Genomic DNA, 18,690 nt, shown 5'->3' with positions numbered 1-18,690 from the left:
GGCCGGATGATAAAGGGTTGGAACTTGGCTGCTGTCAGAAGAAATGCACATCCATACATTCACTCAAAATACAGTAAGTGGCCCAAGCTGATGCTCTGGGACTGCTCTCAGAAAAACAGCAGCATAAACAAAGAACTATCCAAAAGCAAAACACCTTAAATTATTCCCTCTCCAAAACCTTGAAAATAGGAAAAGATGGCCTTTACAACATGCCTGCTTAATAATACTGGGTTCAGGCCTGTACACAGAAATCACATTACCTGCTAATCATTGCTGCCATAATGTTTGTGAGATGCAGATTTTGCTATTGGAAACGCAAGCTTTCCTCAAGGGCTCTAATTTCTGGCTGTAAAGATCTCTCTCATATAACATGTAGAAAACAGGATTTTTCTGTCCTATTGCAATGCATCTCTCAAGAGCCAGAAAGACACTCTCATAGTCTACACCCAAATCCTGTTTCCAGATAATCAATAGCTGGGAAGCCAGTTCTTCTCTCGCCCCGTGCAGCCTCCGTTGTATTCTTCCTCTTTAGCAGGCCTCTCTTTGAATTCATAGACAGTCTCTGTCTTATTCTCTTAATAAGCTCCACCCACTTCTCTCCAAAACACACCTTGACTGCTGGCTCAGTTCTGTAACAGTGGGGTGTATGAAGGCATTTTATGAAAAAACAATGAACCTTGATCAGAGGTCTTTCTATTCTCATATTAATCAAAGTGCAAAAACACATGCCAGTGACCACAATCGAGCACCACAATTTCTGGAGACTCCCATCCCTACATACAGGAAAGGTTTTGATTGTATGGTGTCCCACATTCACAGTACAAAAGACACCATCATCCCAGACCAGTGGTCCCATGTTTTCTAGTTTGCAGCCTTCACAGCTTCAGTACCAGAGACGCTACGTGATCTCAGACCTGTGTGCCCTAGGTCCTCTGGGTTGGAAGGTGGTGTACTCCTAATCCTGTGTTCCCATGGCATGGATAACATGAATCTAGGTTTAAAATTACATACTAGGAAAGGGGTTAAAGTTTAAATGACTGTTTTGTATATGAATTAATGTATGTAGCTTTGAGCCAAAATATCTACCATTAATTTTTCCACCTATTCCAGGAGCAGTAAGATACACAAAGTAAAGTTTATTTTGGTACTTGGTATACTTCACTCCCATTAAAAATAAATTAATCAGCAAATTCCTACACAGCTCAGCCTTCTTTTATGTAAATACAACCCAGCTGTAATGAATTACAAGGTGTTATTATCTCACACACACTGTATAATACTTCACACATAAGAGGTTTCTCTGCTTAGCTCAGCTTTCAACAAAAGCATCTTAAATAAACTGCAAGCAAGTTGTTTGGTCTGTAATGTTTTCACAGAGGAGGGATACACCTCACACATAGAGGGTTTCTTTACATGACTCATTTTATAACAAGTTAAACTGAGGAAGTTCGCTTTGGAAAAAAAATTTAAAAAAAAAAAAAAAAAGCATTTTGTTAAGTACTGAGAAGGCTCCCTAACAGAAGGTTAAAAAAATGCAAACCAGTGTTTAGGAGCCTGTGTTCTGCATCCCACTGTTCTTCACACAGAAGAGGGATGCTGAATATTCACCAAAACATACAATCCAAAGGAAGCAACATCAGAAGGAAGAACAGTTACAGCTGGCACAGTCACACTTTCACCAGAAATAACAGCATTTGATCAGAAATTAGGGATTATTATCTTCTAATTTTGTTTAATAGTTTTATTAGGAATAAGTCCTAATATTATAGGGCTTATTCTGATCAGAAGCGCACATGGCACAGAAAACACATGCACATCAGCTTTATCCAGACTGACATTTATTATGGATTAGTATTTTAGACATGAGAGAAATGAAGACAGTCTTTGTCACTGACCTGGAAATAGCCTAGTAAACCATCCACCTACCCAGCACACCTTAGCCTCTGCTGATTTAATCAGTGGTGCAATTGCGCTCATAATTATCACGTAGGGGTAATTTGCCTGCCCATCTGTGTAAAGTGTTAACTGGGGTTGACAGGTCTTGTTAAAAAGCTCTGGACCACTGCTTTGGGCGTGGGGGATAGCACAGTCCCATCCCATGAATAGCCATGGCCAGAAATGGGGATGTTATTTTCCTAAAGGAATAACTAGAACACAGCTCTAAAAAGAATGTGGAAATATCAGCAAGGCAGAGCTCCTCTGAAATACCAAGTACTCTGAGGTAGCTTTTAGTGACAGCCCAGCCATGTTTCACACTTTATTCTCATTAGGATGGCTAGTCATAGAGGATTAGTGGGAACGGCACATTGTTCTTTACATCCTCATATCCTTGTGCAACAGCGCAGAGTTCCTAAGAAGAATTTTCATGGAAAATCCTTTAGAATCTGTTAAAGCAATTCACAACTCTATTAAAGCAAAAATGGGCCATTCTATCTTAATGTCAGGCTTTTGGAATATATTAACATCTAATAAGCAAAGCTCAGATTTGTGTTCAACACCATTCTGTGAGCAGAGGAACACCGCTGTGTCTGTACCTAGCAGCTCTCCAAACGAGGCAAAGTACAGATATGTCTTCTTGAGAGAACTATAACTCATGGTAAAACGTCTGGTTGGAATTTGTCTGCAAGGACCAGTCAGTGCCATTACAACGACAAAGGTTCTCAAACCAACTAAGCATTTAATCACAGATGAATATTCAGCAGAGTACAGCTGTCCAATTTGCTATCGAGCCACCGCAGACAGGGCATCTATTTAAACATATTCTTTCAACAGCAGCTATTCCCTTCCTGACCCCAGCACACCAGACCAGTTTCATCGGAGGCAAGTTTCCCAAGCCGATCTGAGAAGCCGATCCCGGGGCGAAGCGACAACGCTCTCAGAGTCCTTCATCGTTGTAGACCGGGGAAAGAGGCTTCAGGATGCTGCGGGCGTCGCTCTCCACGAGGGGGCGCCAGTTCACCTCGCCCGTCAGCAGCAGCTCCTCCCCGCTCAGGGCGTCCAGGTGCTGCACCTGGAAGCGACAGGCGGGTTCGGGTCAGCGCGCGGCGCTCGCCCGCTCCTGCCGGCCCCGCCGGCCCGCGGCCTCCCGAGAGCGGGGCCGAGCGGCGCGCTTCCGCACCCCTAACGGGACAAAGTTGCTGACCGCGTCCCAAAAAGACGGGGTTGCTATGGCAGGGCCCCCGGAGCCAACTGCAACGCAGGCTTCTACTCACGCCGCAGCTCACGCCTCCGCCGAAGCGTGGCCACAGGACAAAGAGGAGCCGCGTGAGGCTCCTGTGATTCACCTCATCTTGCCAGCAGTTAACTGGGACGAGGTGTTACCAGCACCATTACCTGCACTGGGGCGCTTGCTCCAGGAAGTGGTTTCACACAGACCAGGGCACTATGGAAAAAAAAACTGACTAGCAGGGGACATCGGAGGTTTATAAAAGCATGTAGGTTGGAGGAGGTGAACAGGGAATGTATACCCATTCTCACCATACAAGAAATAAGTGGCATCAAATGAAATGATAAGGTGCAAAGTAAATAATAAAAACAAAAAACAAAAAAACCCACCACCAACAACAACTTTTCACACAGCAGAGGGTTAATATATTGGTAACTGTGAAACTCGCTGCCACAGGACACTGCAAACACTGGAAGTCAGCAAGGGTTTTAAAAAAAAAAAAAAAAAAAAAAAAAGCCCATCAAGGGGCATTAAAACACAAAAATACCACCTCTGGCTCAGGAAGGCTGGGAACACAGATTGCTAGGAGAGTTGACCAGGAAAATAGTACACACGCTTGCCCTGTTATTATATTCTTCTCTGGGCATCCACTAATAGCCACTGTTAAAGACAGGATCAGCAAGAAAGTGCGGAAAAGATTTCTTACGCAAGGAATTTCCAATGCTTACTAGCAACAAACGACACTCTGACAAGGAATTTCTCAGCAAAGGAAAGAACATCATGTGTCAACGGCTACGCAGCACCAGGCTGAAGAGCCACCTAAGCACAATATCTTGCTTCTGACAGTCACCAGTAGCAGATTCTTCAGGTGGAGTTAAGTACAACACATACATACAGTGCTATTTGCCTTGTTTACTCTCCCTGCCTTCTCCAATTTGTTAGTTCAGGGATATTAGGCCTGAAAAGGTGGCTGTACATTTAACGGCCCTCGACAGATTTCTCTTTCATAACCTTTGCCTGTGGCTTTTGAAACCCATATACATTTTAGCATCCCAGGCAACCTGTGGCAACATATGTCCCCAAGTTCTTGTATCAGAAGACACTGAACAACCTTTCCACACCCCACAGAATGACAGAAGAGTTGAGCTTTGAAGGGGCCTCTGCAGATCGTCTGGTCCTACTCCACCTCACCTTCCATATGCCTTCAAGATTTCACAGAGCTGTCTCATATTCTTTCTCAGCTGTTTTCTTTCAGACTAGGGAGTTCTAGTCATTGCTAATACAGAAGCTTTTTCATATCAACCTTACTGCTCCTCTCAGAACCTTCTCCAGTACGGTTATAGATCTTTCTTGATGGCAGGGACCCAAACTGTACACATTATTCAAGATCACAGGAGTACCATGGATCTAAAAAGTGGCATGACAATGCTATGTTTTATTCTGTATTCCTTCCTTATTAGTTCTGAGCATTTGTTTTACTTTAACACTACTTAGCACTAAGCTGACATTTTGATAGCCCCTTTATAATCTCAAGGGCTCATTTCGATGTGGTAATAGACAGTTTAGAGCCATCACTGTATATGAAAAGTTGAGACTGTTTTTTTCTCCAAGTGCATCACTTTATGATTGTCTACACTGAACTGCATCTGCCATTTCTTCATCTAGTCATTCACTGCATGAAATCTTTCTGCAAGCAACCCTCATGCTTACTTACTCATTGCCATGAATAGCCTAGTATCAGCAAACCTCACAACTCATTCCCCTTTCGGTTTCACTTAAAACTATGTTGAACAGCACACAGCCCTTCCCACCCCTATTCCCCTGAATCTAGTAACAACCTCTTCTCTGTTAAAATCTGACAATTTATTTGCCCCTCTTTTGCCTGTATTCCTATCAGTTACTTGATCTTCTCCTGTGGCTGCCTAGTTTATTTTAAAAGCCTTTGGTGGGAACTTCCTAGGATTTTCTAGAAATCTGAAGGACTAGGTAAATCAGGTATTTCTTGTCCTCAGCATCAGTAACTCTTTCAAGTAACTCCACAGATGAGGCAAGACTGGCCTTCAGAAAAGCTATGCTGACTCTTCCCCAGTGTGCCACATTTATCTGTGTGATCGCTGTTTCCTATCTGACTGCTGATAGCTTCTGTCCTATCCTTTGCTTGAGCATGCAGCACTGCTATGACTTCCCCACTTGGTGGACAAATTGTCCCAAATTTCATGCTCTCTACACTTGTTTGCTTCCTGCCTATCTTCAGTTTTAAACTTTCCTACGACCTCCCTGATGTTAAGCATCAGCAACCTGACATATTAAACCTGACCCTCCTGAGAAGCACTCCAGCATTCCAGAAGCGTCCTCAGTCCCTGACAAATTTGAGCCTTTCACTTCCCATACCTTTTTGTCAGAATCGGAGTGAAATACTGCCTCTCCAAATACCTATCAGATCTTGAATACAGTATTGGAAACATTACGGACAATGCTACTGTGGAAGTCCTGGCCTTCAATTTCCTGCCCAATAGCCTACATTTTTCCTCCGGAACTTCTCTGTCACCCTTTCTTCCATCTTTGGAACCCACCCTGGACTACATCCATCAGCTCCTATCCAGCATTTCCTAGAAATCTAATTCAGAAGCCTCCTAACGGTTGAGAGGACAAACGCTGTTTGACATTTTCTCCTCTGGGTATGAACCGAAAGAAATTTAAATCATCCCAGAAAACAAAATCTGTTGCTTATTACACATAAAGTCCATCAGGAGACTTTCAATCACAGTGGCATTTCATTACGAAGGGCTATAGAATAGCATTCCCTCTTAAGATCTTGCTTCCATGGGTTTAAGGCAACTTAATCCCTTCTTTACAACGCTCCGGTTCTAGGCCATAGGAGAGGCTCCCAAAAGTAATTTAAATGGCCCTGGCAGATATTAAGTTACAGGAAGCCCCATAAAGCACAGCACTGTCAAGGATGACTCCACAACATCGAGTATAATTCTGTAACAAACTGCAGCCCATTTCCAACACGCTTTGTCAAGCCCCTCCATAGCCTGGGTCTAGAAAAAGAATAAGCATGGTTGTTTTCAATCTCCTGTGAATTTCTCTGTAGCCATTTTTCATCCAACTGCAATGAATGCCAGCCAGTTTTTACAGTTTTACCTTTTTCTCCTTAAAAATAACAAATGAATATAAAAATCAGTTATACTTGCAAAGAGAACAGAGCTACATAGCATGCAGGCAATAAAAAATAAACATTCAATATCCTAACAAGAGAACAAAGAGAAGCTGTGCTATGAGCTGTAGCGTACCTGTTTGCGCACGTACTCTACGAGTAACTCCAGATGCCTAGGGTCCTCACAGTTCCTGTTAAAAAGGTTTCTCCAAAGGGCTGCTGCCAGAACGTGATCATCACACAAGATTCCCTAAGTAAAGGGCGGGGGATTAAAAACTGCACGTGAAGATAATATATAAACAGGACAAACCTGATCCATTATTCTAACTACTTGGCACCTGACAACATTAGATGTCTCAAAGCCCACAGCTACTGTGGACTATACCTATCAAAAGGCATCAACGTCATTCTTTCTCAGAATGAAAAACCACCTTGATCTTATAGGAGATTAAATACTTCAACCTATAACAAATATTCAGCCAATGAGAAAAATCTGGGTGGGGGTATTCCTAATGTAGCAGGAATACTAATGTAGTAGCTGACCACTCTGTTTCTCCGTTTTGAAATCTTTACCGTAAAGATATAGGCCTTACAGAGAAGACAGTACCACTTTACAGAACTGCGTGAAGCCCATGATACTTGAAAAACTAAAAATTAAAAGATATATAATACGATGTTCTGGAAAAGCAATCTGGACTTGACTATTTGCCTCATTCTAAATGAGAAGGAGAGAACTCCTTATCATCAAAAAACTATCTAGATTTTTCCAGTTAAATCTAATTTTAAAATTTAGCTTACACAACAGTCACATCCATGAGAACTTTTTGTCTTTTTAGATTATATTGTGCTATCGCCACAGTCTCATAACTCCTATCTTCTGCTGACACATTTGCCAAAGGCAAGAGGAGACTAAAATATTCAGTTAAAATATGAAAGGTCAACATTTGTCTTTAATTTAACTAGACATTTTGTTTCTAAAAAGACTGTCAACACAAAAAGGAAAGAAAAAGACATACAGACATACACATCCTGGCTATACTTAAAAATAAAGGACAGAACTGCATGCATAAATTGTCCAATACTCTATGAAGTTTACAAGATATTAATAATGCAAATAGTCACATGAAAAAATATCATCACTATGTGAATAAGAACAACAGTAGCAACACCCACTAGAGCATCTGCTCTAAGAGCTGATGCAATTGCATTTTCTACTTCAAAGTCCCATCAACACTTGTACACAAAGATGCTTTTGCTTCCCAATATTCATAGACACTTACTATAAATACTGCTCTCAAAGCACAGCGGAGTAAAATGAGATTCAGAGGGAGGATATCATTTGCTGATGGTCAAGCAATGACAGTAAAACAGAACAAAGAACATTCCTCTTCCATGTCTCATGTTTTAAATCACTATGCTATACATTTCCTTTTTTTCTTAAAGATAGTTCAACCCAAGCCATAACTTGATCACAACGGCTAAGAAGTTTGCCTCCGTAAGGCAACATTTAACCAATAACATGTATGGCAAATGTTTTACCCATCTGCAGCATTTGCTGTTCAGTGAATTGGATGGCCTATTTGATCCTGATCATTCTCTGAAAATACCTTCTTACCTCATCATATCCAAACAGAGCTGCATAGAAATTTTCTACCATACTTCTCAAATCTTCTTTTAGAGCAGTAGAATTAATCTGAAAAATAAAAAAGAAAACCATTCGAATGGGTTCTAAACCAGTGGAGGTGATGAAAAAAATATTACCAGTTTCATTCTGAGTAGGAAAAGACGACAGACTACTGTGGGATATGTCAGGATTTCTCTCTAAGTTGTGAGGTTCACGTAGTCAGTGACTTCAGAAGAACGTACAAAACAGCTCCATTAGTTCTTTACACAAATAAAAGTCAAAGTCAACGTTAGTAAGAATATACAAATGGCAGAAAAAATCTTCAGCCAAGTGTTGACATTAGCTACATGAGCAGAGACAAAATGCTGCCTCAGAAAGAGTGAAGATAAGGCTGTCCTTTCAGTGGCAGCATAGACTAAGATAATGAAAACTGCTCTGTAAGTGCTTTACCTGTTATGCAGGTTTTCCAGACCTTGATTCATTCATATAGAACTTTTAGAAACTCACAGGTTTTTCAACATTTTTTCTAACACACAGGCTCCAGAGCTAGACATGCTATTACAGTAAAAGTACTGTAATGCTAAAGATAGAGGCACCATCCCTACCACTATTTCTTAATTACATGTCAATATTGACTTGCTCATTCAGGAATCACATGAATTCTGTTTCTACAGCATCTCTCTAGAAGCTCAGACTTACTAATTGTTCACTATGACTAAGTTTCTTTCAGAGTTGGTGATTCTCAAGCTACATCCCCCTATGCTGTATGACTCAGTCTTATGTTCCACATTGACTTTTAACTAAATTTAACAGTTGCTTAAATATTTGCTAGTTTGGCCTGAGCTACCCATTGGCTTTCAGAATTGAGCCTTGTGTGAGTTTAGGTAGAGCAAAAAGAGACTGCTAGGTCCAGAGTGATGGCTGAAATAACTCATTCGCATCTCCCTCATGCAAACTGGTTACTCCTTTTCCCCATGCTTCTTATTTCTGTCAACAAAACAATCTAATAAACAGTTCGTCTCATGAGGGCAGAGCTATGCTTCCTTTGGTAAAGCTTCTTCTTTGTATTGACTCATGTGACAGATCTAAGACAGACCAAGCATTTGTTTTCTACAGACCGTGCATGCAACATAAGTATAAATGAAAATTATCTCCAATCCTGCATGCTAGCAGAACGCTTATCTACGAGATTGCAGTCAGGGGGCAAGTTTTTTTTTTGTTTGTTTGTTTTTTTTTAAACTGCAAACAGGAGTACAGGGTAGGAATTCTAATATGGAATGAGCATTACTGTCTTTGGTGTATAGCTTATCACAAGGTTAAAGAAAAGCTGTGAAATCTAACATATCTAAAATCTTAATACTTATGACAGTGTGAACCACACGTCCTAAATACTTTCTTAGTATCTTTAAGAGTACTAACCTTGGTGTTTACGCAACAACTTCCTATCAAAATGTAAATTAGTTTGTCATACTATCGAATGTCCAGTTCAAACATTATTCCATTAAACTGCTATCTTTTTCATCACTTGATTTTTATAGAACTGCTTATAGTGCAAACACAAGGAAAATTCCTTTTATGTCAGTTACTTATATTTTTCCATTAATATAAGTTATTAAAATTCATGCAGATATTTTATAGGCCATCAAGATTTGGTGACTGGCTATTACTAAATGTTTTTAAAAAAAAGAACTAAACATAAGAAATCAGAGGGTTAAATGATGACTGCAACTTCTGTAATGACTTAATTAAATTTTTATTGAGTACATAAACTATGATGTCATTTCTACCCAACCATGCTCAAACTTTCTATGCATGTCAGAGATCGTGGTTTTTCTCAATAGAACATACTTCTAAATAAGCTGCACTTCTACAGCTCTAATAACGGGGAGCAGGTTTCATGTAACACACTCAATAAATTATCCTTCCATTTTTAAACAAACAAATTCCATGAGTTATTATATATTTGCCACGCACTTTTTATGACATAATAAAAATGTTACCTCAAGGATTACTTAACACATACTACAAATGTTACAGCAGGCAACTGCAAGGGGCAAAGAAAACAAATAGTCCCATTACAGAGACAAGTCCTGGACTATACATCCCTAGGGAAGCAGCTTTCTATACTAAAAACAAAGAGCAGCAGCTTTAAGTTAGTAAGAAATAGATTGATGAAGGAGATAACCAAGTTAAACAAACATGGCAATAAATACATCTTAAAGATAAACAGTTTAAAATATAAAATATGACTTTGGGGATGGAGCAGTATCTTAGGCAGTAAAATTACTTTTAAAAGAATATTGCAGTTTCTGAAAACTACAATCAGCATTGCTTCAGTACAATTATTATAGAAAAAAAATCCTTCTTTATGAAACAAGAAGAACGTACACGTTCTTAGCACTGGCAAGCTTCACGATCTGGTTGGTCATGATTCTGCTGACTCTTCCTACCGTTCATTATTAAGTACAAAAACTTCTAGACAATTCCAAGTGAGTAATTGCTAATAACAAGAAAAAACGATAACATCTGGAGTTTTTTAGGGACTTAGCGACTTTGCCTTCTTTGGAAACAGGCCATTGCAGAGCTGTCACCAGAATAAATTTATATACCATTGACACAGTGAAAAATCCTAGTTCAAAACCAGGAATATATTTACTTGCATATCTCTCACACTTACCTTTAAAAAAAGGAAATGTACAACTAACGCATCTTTCTTTTACATGTCACCACTTTTCATTGAAGGACTCCATGATCCCACATTCTCCTTTTTAAGACTACAGCGCACACACCACATTCTTGTTATTACATTATGGCGAGAAACCTCAGCTTTAGCCCAAACAAGTCAATATGCATTGCTGAACAGACTGCTGTTGAGGCTTATTGCTGTATCAGGCAATCTACCAACTCAAGTCTCAGTTAAGTTTCTGTATTCTAACAAAATTTCTGGGAAGACAAGAACACACTACTTTATTTTATATGCTAGACATATATGAAATTGCCTTAGATACAAGCAAATTTTTAAATGAAGCTACTATACGGTAATTCTACATTCACCCTTAAGTTGGATCAAGAGTATGTTTTCATAGCGAATCTCATCATCCCTACTTATCATGCTTTGGTTTACACTTCAGAGACGTCTCAGAGTGCACCAAACTTGAAAGCGTGCTCTAATGCACTCCACCTGCTAAGAGGCATTTAGTCCACAGGATCAGAGCAGAATTAGCACAGAGTAAAAATCATCCCTGTATAGCAGGGACATTGGCTCCTCAACTGTTTCACTCAACAAATGCGTCCCTGTTGGCCACACTACATGCTAGCGTGGACATAGCCACGATGACCACAGGCAACACAATTTCAACGGGAGTTTCTTGCCGTTATGGCTTTTGCCATAACATGCATTGCACCCTTAAGCTACTTGAACACACTCATCCATTCCTAGTCTGTAAGGCCAGAAGGGACACTTCCAACCTTACCTTGTACAAGCACTAATCATTGAATTTCATGCAGCAATTCCTCTCTTTAGGCCATAAGTTATGGTTGAACTATATTTTTTATGAAGAGATTTCAGCCAGAAGAAATGATTAGATCATAGAATCTGACCCTCTGCATATCACAGACCATTACATTTCACTGAGTTCTCTCTGTACTAAGCTCAATAAGTTGTGTTTGGCTAAAGCATATCACCCTCACAGTTGAACATGTGTATCTCATTTCTTATTTGAATTTTCTGGCTTCAGTTTCCACCCTTTCATTCTCATTATACCATTCCTGCTAGAATAAAAGGCTTCCTCTGTACACTTTATTTGCGCCTATATCTGTACTTAGTAAACGTGTCACAACAGTAATCTTTTCAAACTAAGATTAGGCTCTTTAAGATAATGTTTACACTAGGTGCTCTGATACACTACATCATCAGAGCACTCCTAAAGCGGTCAAAGCTGTAATAGCAAAGCAGTGTTTTATGCTGATACAGTAAAATTAGTTCATCTCTTGCGCAAAATAAGTTACACAGGTATGAGTACACTTTTGTTGTTATGACTGGGTCTACTCTGGGGACTTCTGCTAGCCACATTGCCATAAACATGAATCACTCCTATTTACACTTTCGATTAATGGAGCATTCAACGTCGGCAGAAGTTCCTGTAGGAGATACAGGGCAAATCTTTCACCACAAAACATTTTTGTCAGTCCTCAAACATTTGGGCTTTTTTCTGCACCTTCTCCAAATTTGCGTTTGGAAAGAATAGCTTATAATATATAGTTTATAATATAACTATAAATAATATAACTATATATAGTTATATATAGGCTTTAAGTGTTTGCTGTCCTTTTAATAAATGCATACGACATTAAGTGGGAAAGACTGCATACAGCCCTTTTATTTCCTTCAATAACATGACTATTACTTGTAGGACAGTGATTCTGAAAATGACTCAGACATGTAGCTAAAGATCAAAAAGACTGAAATAATATAAAGAATTAAAAGAATCTCTGTAGCGAGGGGCCAAGAAGCCTAGTTCCTCCAGGCAACGTCACAAAGTTGTATAGATGACAAAGATACTGCAGAAATTGTTTTTCCAAACTTTGTTTTAGTCTTGCATTAACCATTCTGCTACTTTGCCTGCAACCAGGGTCAAGCTACCTGGCTTATAATCAACTACGGCTGTCATTCCCCATATACTTTTTAAAAATATTAACTTTTTTGATAAACTCTCTAGTGTTCTAATTAAAAGCACGTAATTTTTTAATGCACTTCAGTAGATACTTAACTTCAGAGCGTACTCTTTAAAGCCACCCTCAACGTTCCGTGAAAACCTACAACAAGCTAAATATATTTTAGTCTGTATCAGAACCAGTTCCTGCCAAAATCTTCAATCCATACAAACAACAAATTAAGGGAAAAAGACTTTCGCACGCTCTGCTATCTTCGTAACAACTGCATTACCACCAGTAACACTTCCTAGACCAGGTCTACTGCAAATTGATAAAGAAACGCAGGTTATACAGCATTACATGTTTCAGAAAGAAAACAAATCGTCACCCCCAGCTGTCGTGTATCAGAAAAATGAGATATGTTTCTATTTTGCAGTCTATTGATTTGGAAACTTTGCCATGCTTACAGGTAAAGATGCAGTGTAGGTCACCACACAATCCTAACTATATGAAATGGATGGGGGGCTCATTCTTAATTCTTAGTTCTTTTCAGGACATGCTGGCAGAGCTCATTGACAACCTCTCAAGAGAAAGGATAGAAGGGAGGTAAAATTGCTGTGCTCTCTCTCTAGTTGGGTAAGAAGTTGTGATGTTTTTTTCCTGTAAAGTCTCTTTTAAAAAACTACTTGCTAAAAGCCTAAACGTGATCGCTATAATATAACTGAGCACGTTGGAAGCAAGAATTCTGTCTAAAAAAACTGAAAGGAAGTTACAGGATCAAGTTTAAAAGGGTTGAAAGAACCATATTCCATGCGATATGATCTGCCCATAGAAACAGACTTAAGATAACTTAATAAAAATCAAGAGCAACAAAATCCTTGGGATCAGAAAGTATTAAACTAAATGGAACATATTAGATAACATTTAATATGGTTGCACAGCCATGAAATGTGGCATAAATTTTTGAAAAGCATTTCAGAAAATCCAGGGAAGTAGACTAATACATTTGACTTCCATTTCTAATAAATTAGTAGAAACTATAATAAAGAATATAATTAACAGTCTCAGATGATTATGACTGGTAATATTCAGTGTTGATAAAGGTGTCAGTCGTATACTTTTGGAAAATTTATATAACAATGTGCCTTTGTTTAGCAGCTACCATTCAGGAAATGGATCTTTAAAATATTTTTGTGGACACATCTCTGAAAATTTCAGTTCAGCATCCATTCTCAGTGGAGAAAAAGGGACATAAATATTGGCAATTATTATGAAAGGAAGAGAAAACAAAAACAGAGGAATCCTCTTCTGCCATAAATCCACAGTGCGTCTGCAAATAAATGCTGCACACACCTATCTTTGCATCTCGGAACAGATATAAAACTAGAAAACAGAAAAGAAATGTGATTAGAGGTAGGAGGACACACTAAACACTAATTCTACTTAGGAAGGACTACAAGAAGGAAGATACAATGTAAAGTCAGGAGCGGTATGGAGTTGGTGAATGGGGAAATACTGTTCATTAACTCTCATAAAACAAGATCTAGAAAGAGGCCAGTGAAGCAAGCAAACAGCACTTTAAAAATAAACAGAAGTACTTTCTCATATAACACAAGTTGTGGAAGTCATTGTCACAGGACATTAAAGAGCCAAAAATATGAATGGGTTCAGAACGGGACTACACAAATTCATAAGACGATTGCTCTATTAGCAGCTATTAAATATGATGGTCCCCATGCAACTTTCACATTACTCATTAGTGAACACAAGATATAGAAGAAGAAATACTGATTCACATTTGTTCTGTTTCTTATACTTTTTCCTGAAACATCTTTGGTCATTGTTAGAAATAATACACTGGATCTTCAGCCAGCATGAGAACAACGACTGCTAAATACGTTCCGTTTTACTCACTTTCTGCTGAACTTTGCAGATATTGATTGGTGTCTCTTCTGTGCACCTACCTACCTCTTCCCTGCCGTGACTTGCAATGAGACAGGCATAGCCCATTAGATGATCCTGGATACCAGTCAGGTGCCTTTGCTGACTTAGTAAGAATTTCTACTGAAATAAACTACTGTGAGTGAAAGAAAATGCTGCCTTTAGCATAGCTTTTAGTAATCCTACAGGAAGAGGCTACGCCTTATATAGAAATATTAGCAAGAATGATCCTGCTCATACCAGTCAGTCATCTTCACCTGGAGGGAAGGGAAAAATAAAAATGCTTTCTCCAAGAATTTGGAACCAGAACCAGTTTCTGTTCGCTAGGAACAGCAAGTTACCCAAACTAGCCACTGCATCTGCTCTCCAAAAAAGAAAAAAACCATAAACTCTCCATAAAAAAAATAATTTTATTTCATTTCCAAATGGGGTGACAATTGCTAGATTCCACACAATTACTGAGCAATTAACAAGCCTACACTCCATGATGCTGATCCCTAGTACTGCTATAACCTTTACCCAGTGACTGAGGCAGGGACAAATGCAAATACTTACTCTCACCATCTAACTTTGAAATTCATTTCCCCTGTGTCTAGCAGCCTGACTTATTTCTGTTTGCTCCATCAGACTTCCCACTATTTTCTACCACAGTCCTGTTCACATATGACTTCTTTGACGTCCTCCCATCAGTTCTACATTAGGCCTAAAATTATAATTTGAAGTCACGTTACTTTCACCTTCTACCAATATTCTGCACCTTCTGGTTTCAATCATAAGCTGAGAAAAACCCGATTTCCCCAAGCACTCCTCCTCCCCAGGGCTTCAAACACACGCATGCCACAGAACAGTTAACAGTTAAATATTTTCTTGCCAATATTTTAAGAGTGCAGAAGGTTCCAAATTGCTGGTAAAATAAACAATGCCAGACTGTGAAAACTCCTGCCTGCCATACACTCTGATGTTAACAAGAGTTTCTTTATTACTGTAACCTTTCAGAAGTGAACAAAAATTATTTCTCTACCCTATTTCTGCCCTCAAGTAAAAGGCAAAGGAGGAAAGCAAACCATGAAAAAGCTGCATGGTAAGATACTGTGAGTTTTCCATCGTACTTCTGTATTTCATTCAAATTTGGTGCGGCTGTGAATAAATAAATTTCCAGAAGATCCTAAATGAGGAGGCAAGGACTTCAAGGAGGCAAAAATTTCCTTTCACATTGTTTCCTGAACAAAGAAGATTAAATCTACACATGGGCCACCTTCTCCCCTGTAAGTAAAAAATAAATTAGGAAATACAACAGGGTAAATTTAGGATGCCCTGATTCGGACACTTTGTTTAAGCTTCTGGGCTCTGGCCTCTTGGCCAGAGATCAAGCCAAAGACCTACATCAATCATAGGGTCTCTACCACCTCCTTTGTTTTAAAAAAATGAATTTTCATATAGCATCTACAAACACAAGGAACTGTTAGCGCTTTGAGCACTACCTAGGAAAATTAATTGCTAATTCAGGTGACATCCCTTAGTTATGAAATCCATTTCCAGGCATCTGAAATCCAACCCAGGTGAAAGCGTTACTCATTTTACATAAACCAAGACTGTACTGATCCAATTTCCCACCCACGTTAGCCACATCTTTAGCTGAATCTCCCTCTTAACATGCAGTTATCCTTGTGGCCACAAGAATGCCAACTGACTAACTTGGAAATTGCCTTACGGAATTGGCAAATAGATCTACTAGCAACAAATAGAGATTGCCTTCTCTAAGATCAGATGTGCTGCTATTTTGACCAAGTCTTTTCACCTTTTGCATTATTTCTTGCCTTTTGAACATGGAAATAACAACATTCATGTTCTTACAGAAGTGTAACGATAATTAACTAGTTAACACCAATACGAAAATAGCCAATGCTGTGTATGACCAGAAACTGAGGGGAGGAAGACATAACAACTGAAGAGATACAAGGGAATAGAAAGAATAAGATCTATTGAGCTTCCCAAAACAAGAAAGGAAACAGAAAAACAAAGTTTGTCTAGGGGTGCACAGAAGTATTATGCATCGTTGCTCATATTAAAGGAGTAAAAAAATGGAAAAAAGGAGAGAGAAAGAAAGAAAAGAAAGAGAGTACTGAAATTATTGAATGCATTGTATTTGCACCTCCTGATCATTATCATTTATTTTATTGTGGGAGTTGTTAGCAAAAGCAGTCACGTCCAAGATAAGGGCTTCATAAAGCTGGGAGCTTTTATAAACAGATAAAATAGACCAGAGAAGTCAGAAAATGAGGTAACAAAATATACTGAGTTCAAAGAGGAAAATATATACGTGTGCAACCCACTTATCTAGCCAGGCTAAAAGGCATTGTTGTATGGGTATTATAAACATCAAGCCTGCAGTAGAATTTAAGATTGGACTTTGAAGGACTTCTACAACTAAACTGGCAAGGAGCTGCTTGCAGGAGACGCTTATCAAGACTGCCAATGCAAGTAGACTGCCAAGCACCCCCCACTCCACTCCATCCCCGAGTAAACAGACATTGCTCCCACTGGAGGCCACTGAAGCACAAGAACCAGTGGAGACTATCATGAGATGAAATGCCATAGTGAGTGACAAGTCATGCAGATGATCCTAGCACCAGTTTTGGGAAGACATACAAGTGGTGTCTAAGCCAGAGAGAGAAAAGGATAAGGCAGAAGGAAGATTAGTAACTGAGGAAATGCTGAAGATGGTAAATACGCATCTGGGAGTTAGAAGGGGAAAGGTGGTGTTCAGCTAGACAAATGAAAGAACTGAAGAAGAGAATTATCTGAAATGAAACAAGTAAAGTCATGCAGATGCTTCAACATGCCAGAGTAGGTTTGAAGCAAGCAGATATTAAGAGGAAGCCTGAGCTTTCATTACAGACCCTTGCAATAGGAGGTTGGTGGAAGAGCGTGTGAAATCAGCTGAGACCCTGAAATCAGCTGAGAAGCATGGAAAGGGTGGAGAACAGGCACAGCTGGCACTGATGATTACAAAGTCAAGTCAAGTGGGAAAGAAACGGAAGGGAATGGAGAGAGTTGGGGGTGCCAGCATGACCTATGAGAAGGGCTGCTGCAAGGAAAGAAAGAACAAAAGAAGCAAAAGAAAAGGGTATGCAGACAAATTTTTCTAAGTTATGAGGTAGGTGAGAAAAGTGTGTGATGTACTAAGACAGGGGAAAGGTGAAAGCAGGTGTGGATCTGAAAAGGGAAGAACATACAAGCTCTAGTGAATTCTTCTGGCATCTGCGTAACACAAAGCCGCCCAAGGAAAAGAAGGAGAAAAATCATTCAGAATGGGTGTGACGAGTTAAAACGAAGAACAGAGGATCCTAAGTAACTGCCTATGTACTAAAAATAAAATACTAAAATTAGGCATACAGGAAAACAGTGCAACGTAACAGCCAGCAAAACAGAAAAGCAACTGATGGGAAAGTAAGCTCGTACATTCACACACCTGAAAGGAGGAAAAAGTCAAGCAAGGAGGGCAGCCAACAGAGCAGCACCATGCTGCTCGAACAGCATAGCAGGACTGAGAAAGAACAAGAGTAATTTCCTCAGCTGGACAGATATTGTGGAAGTTTGATGAAGATCCTATTAGTTTGAATGCATTGGCTGTCCCAAAGAGAAAACAGGAAAGATTTGCTCAGTAGTAAGAAATCTGTCTTCCTCTCCCTGTAAACAATGATGGTAGCAAGGGGGTCTCTTCCTCTCCCCTCAACAACGATAGTAGTTTGCAAAGCCCCACTTGCATTTTGCTTTCCGAAACAAAACAAAGTTATTAATCCTCACCCCCAAATAAAGGTTAGAAAAGAGATCCTAAGCATCAAATAAACCTCACTGATATTGTGCTCTCTGTGCCCTGTGCAGATACTTCCAGAATATGTCTATTTGTGCAAAATACAAGATTGTAAATCATTCCTTAATTTACCCCAAAATAGCATTTGGAAGCTGGATGAGTACAGGGGAACTGGAAGGGCCAAGAATAGCTGCATACCATTTTAATCAAAGCTGCAACACATGGGTGCTGTTGAGTCTGCAAGAGACAAGAAAAGCTGAACAAAGAAAAGGGGAAGGGAATGAGCAAGGTCTCGAACACCTATAGCATTCCTGCACTGTATCAGAATGTTA

The 18,690-nt window shown here is 39.4% G+C and overlaps 1 protein-coding gene across 4 annotated transcripts in view; it reads right to left on the bottom strand.

The window, feature by feature from the left end:
* Window positions 1-1,821: 1,821 nt before the first annotated feature.
* Window positions 1,822-18,690, bottom strand: part of UQCC1 (ubiquinol-cytochrome c reductase complex assembly factor 1) — a 55,667-nt gene continuing 38,798 nt past the window's right edge. For 3 of the 4 annotated variants that reach the window (XM_068912709.1, XM_009679271.2, XM_009679270.2), the window contains exons 8-10: window positions 7,942-8,019; window positions 6,463-6,576; window positions 1,822-3,010 (exon numbers count right to left, since the gene is read on the bottom strand). In XM_068912709.1, coding sequence (XP_068768810.1) covers window positions 2,876-3,010; window positions 6,463-6,576; window positions 7,942-8,019 — 327 coding nt within the window. In that variant the 3' untranslated portion in view covers window positions 1,822-2,875. Of the gene's footprint in view, window positions 3,011-3,192; window positions 3,383-6,462; window positions 6,577-7,941; window positions 8,020-18,690 lie in introns of those variants that run through there. The other variant, XM_068912710.1, reaches the window with a different exon arrangement.

Source organism: Struthio camelus, chromosome 18 (assembly GCF_040807025.1).
Source record: "Struthio camelus isolate bStrCam1 chromosome 18, bStrCam1.hap1, whole genome shotgun sequence".
In the NCBI taxonomy this organism is placed as follows: domain Eukaryota; kingdom Metazoa; phylum Chordata; class Aves; order Struthioniformes; family Struthionidae; genus Struthio; species Struthio camelus.
Note: the sequence above shows the minus strand (reverse complement) of the source record. Positions and strands in the feature narration are given on the sequence as shown.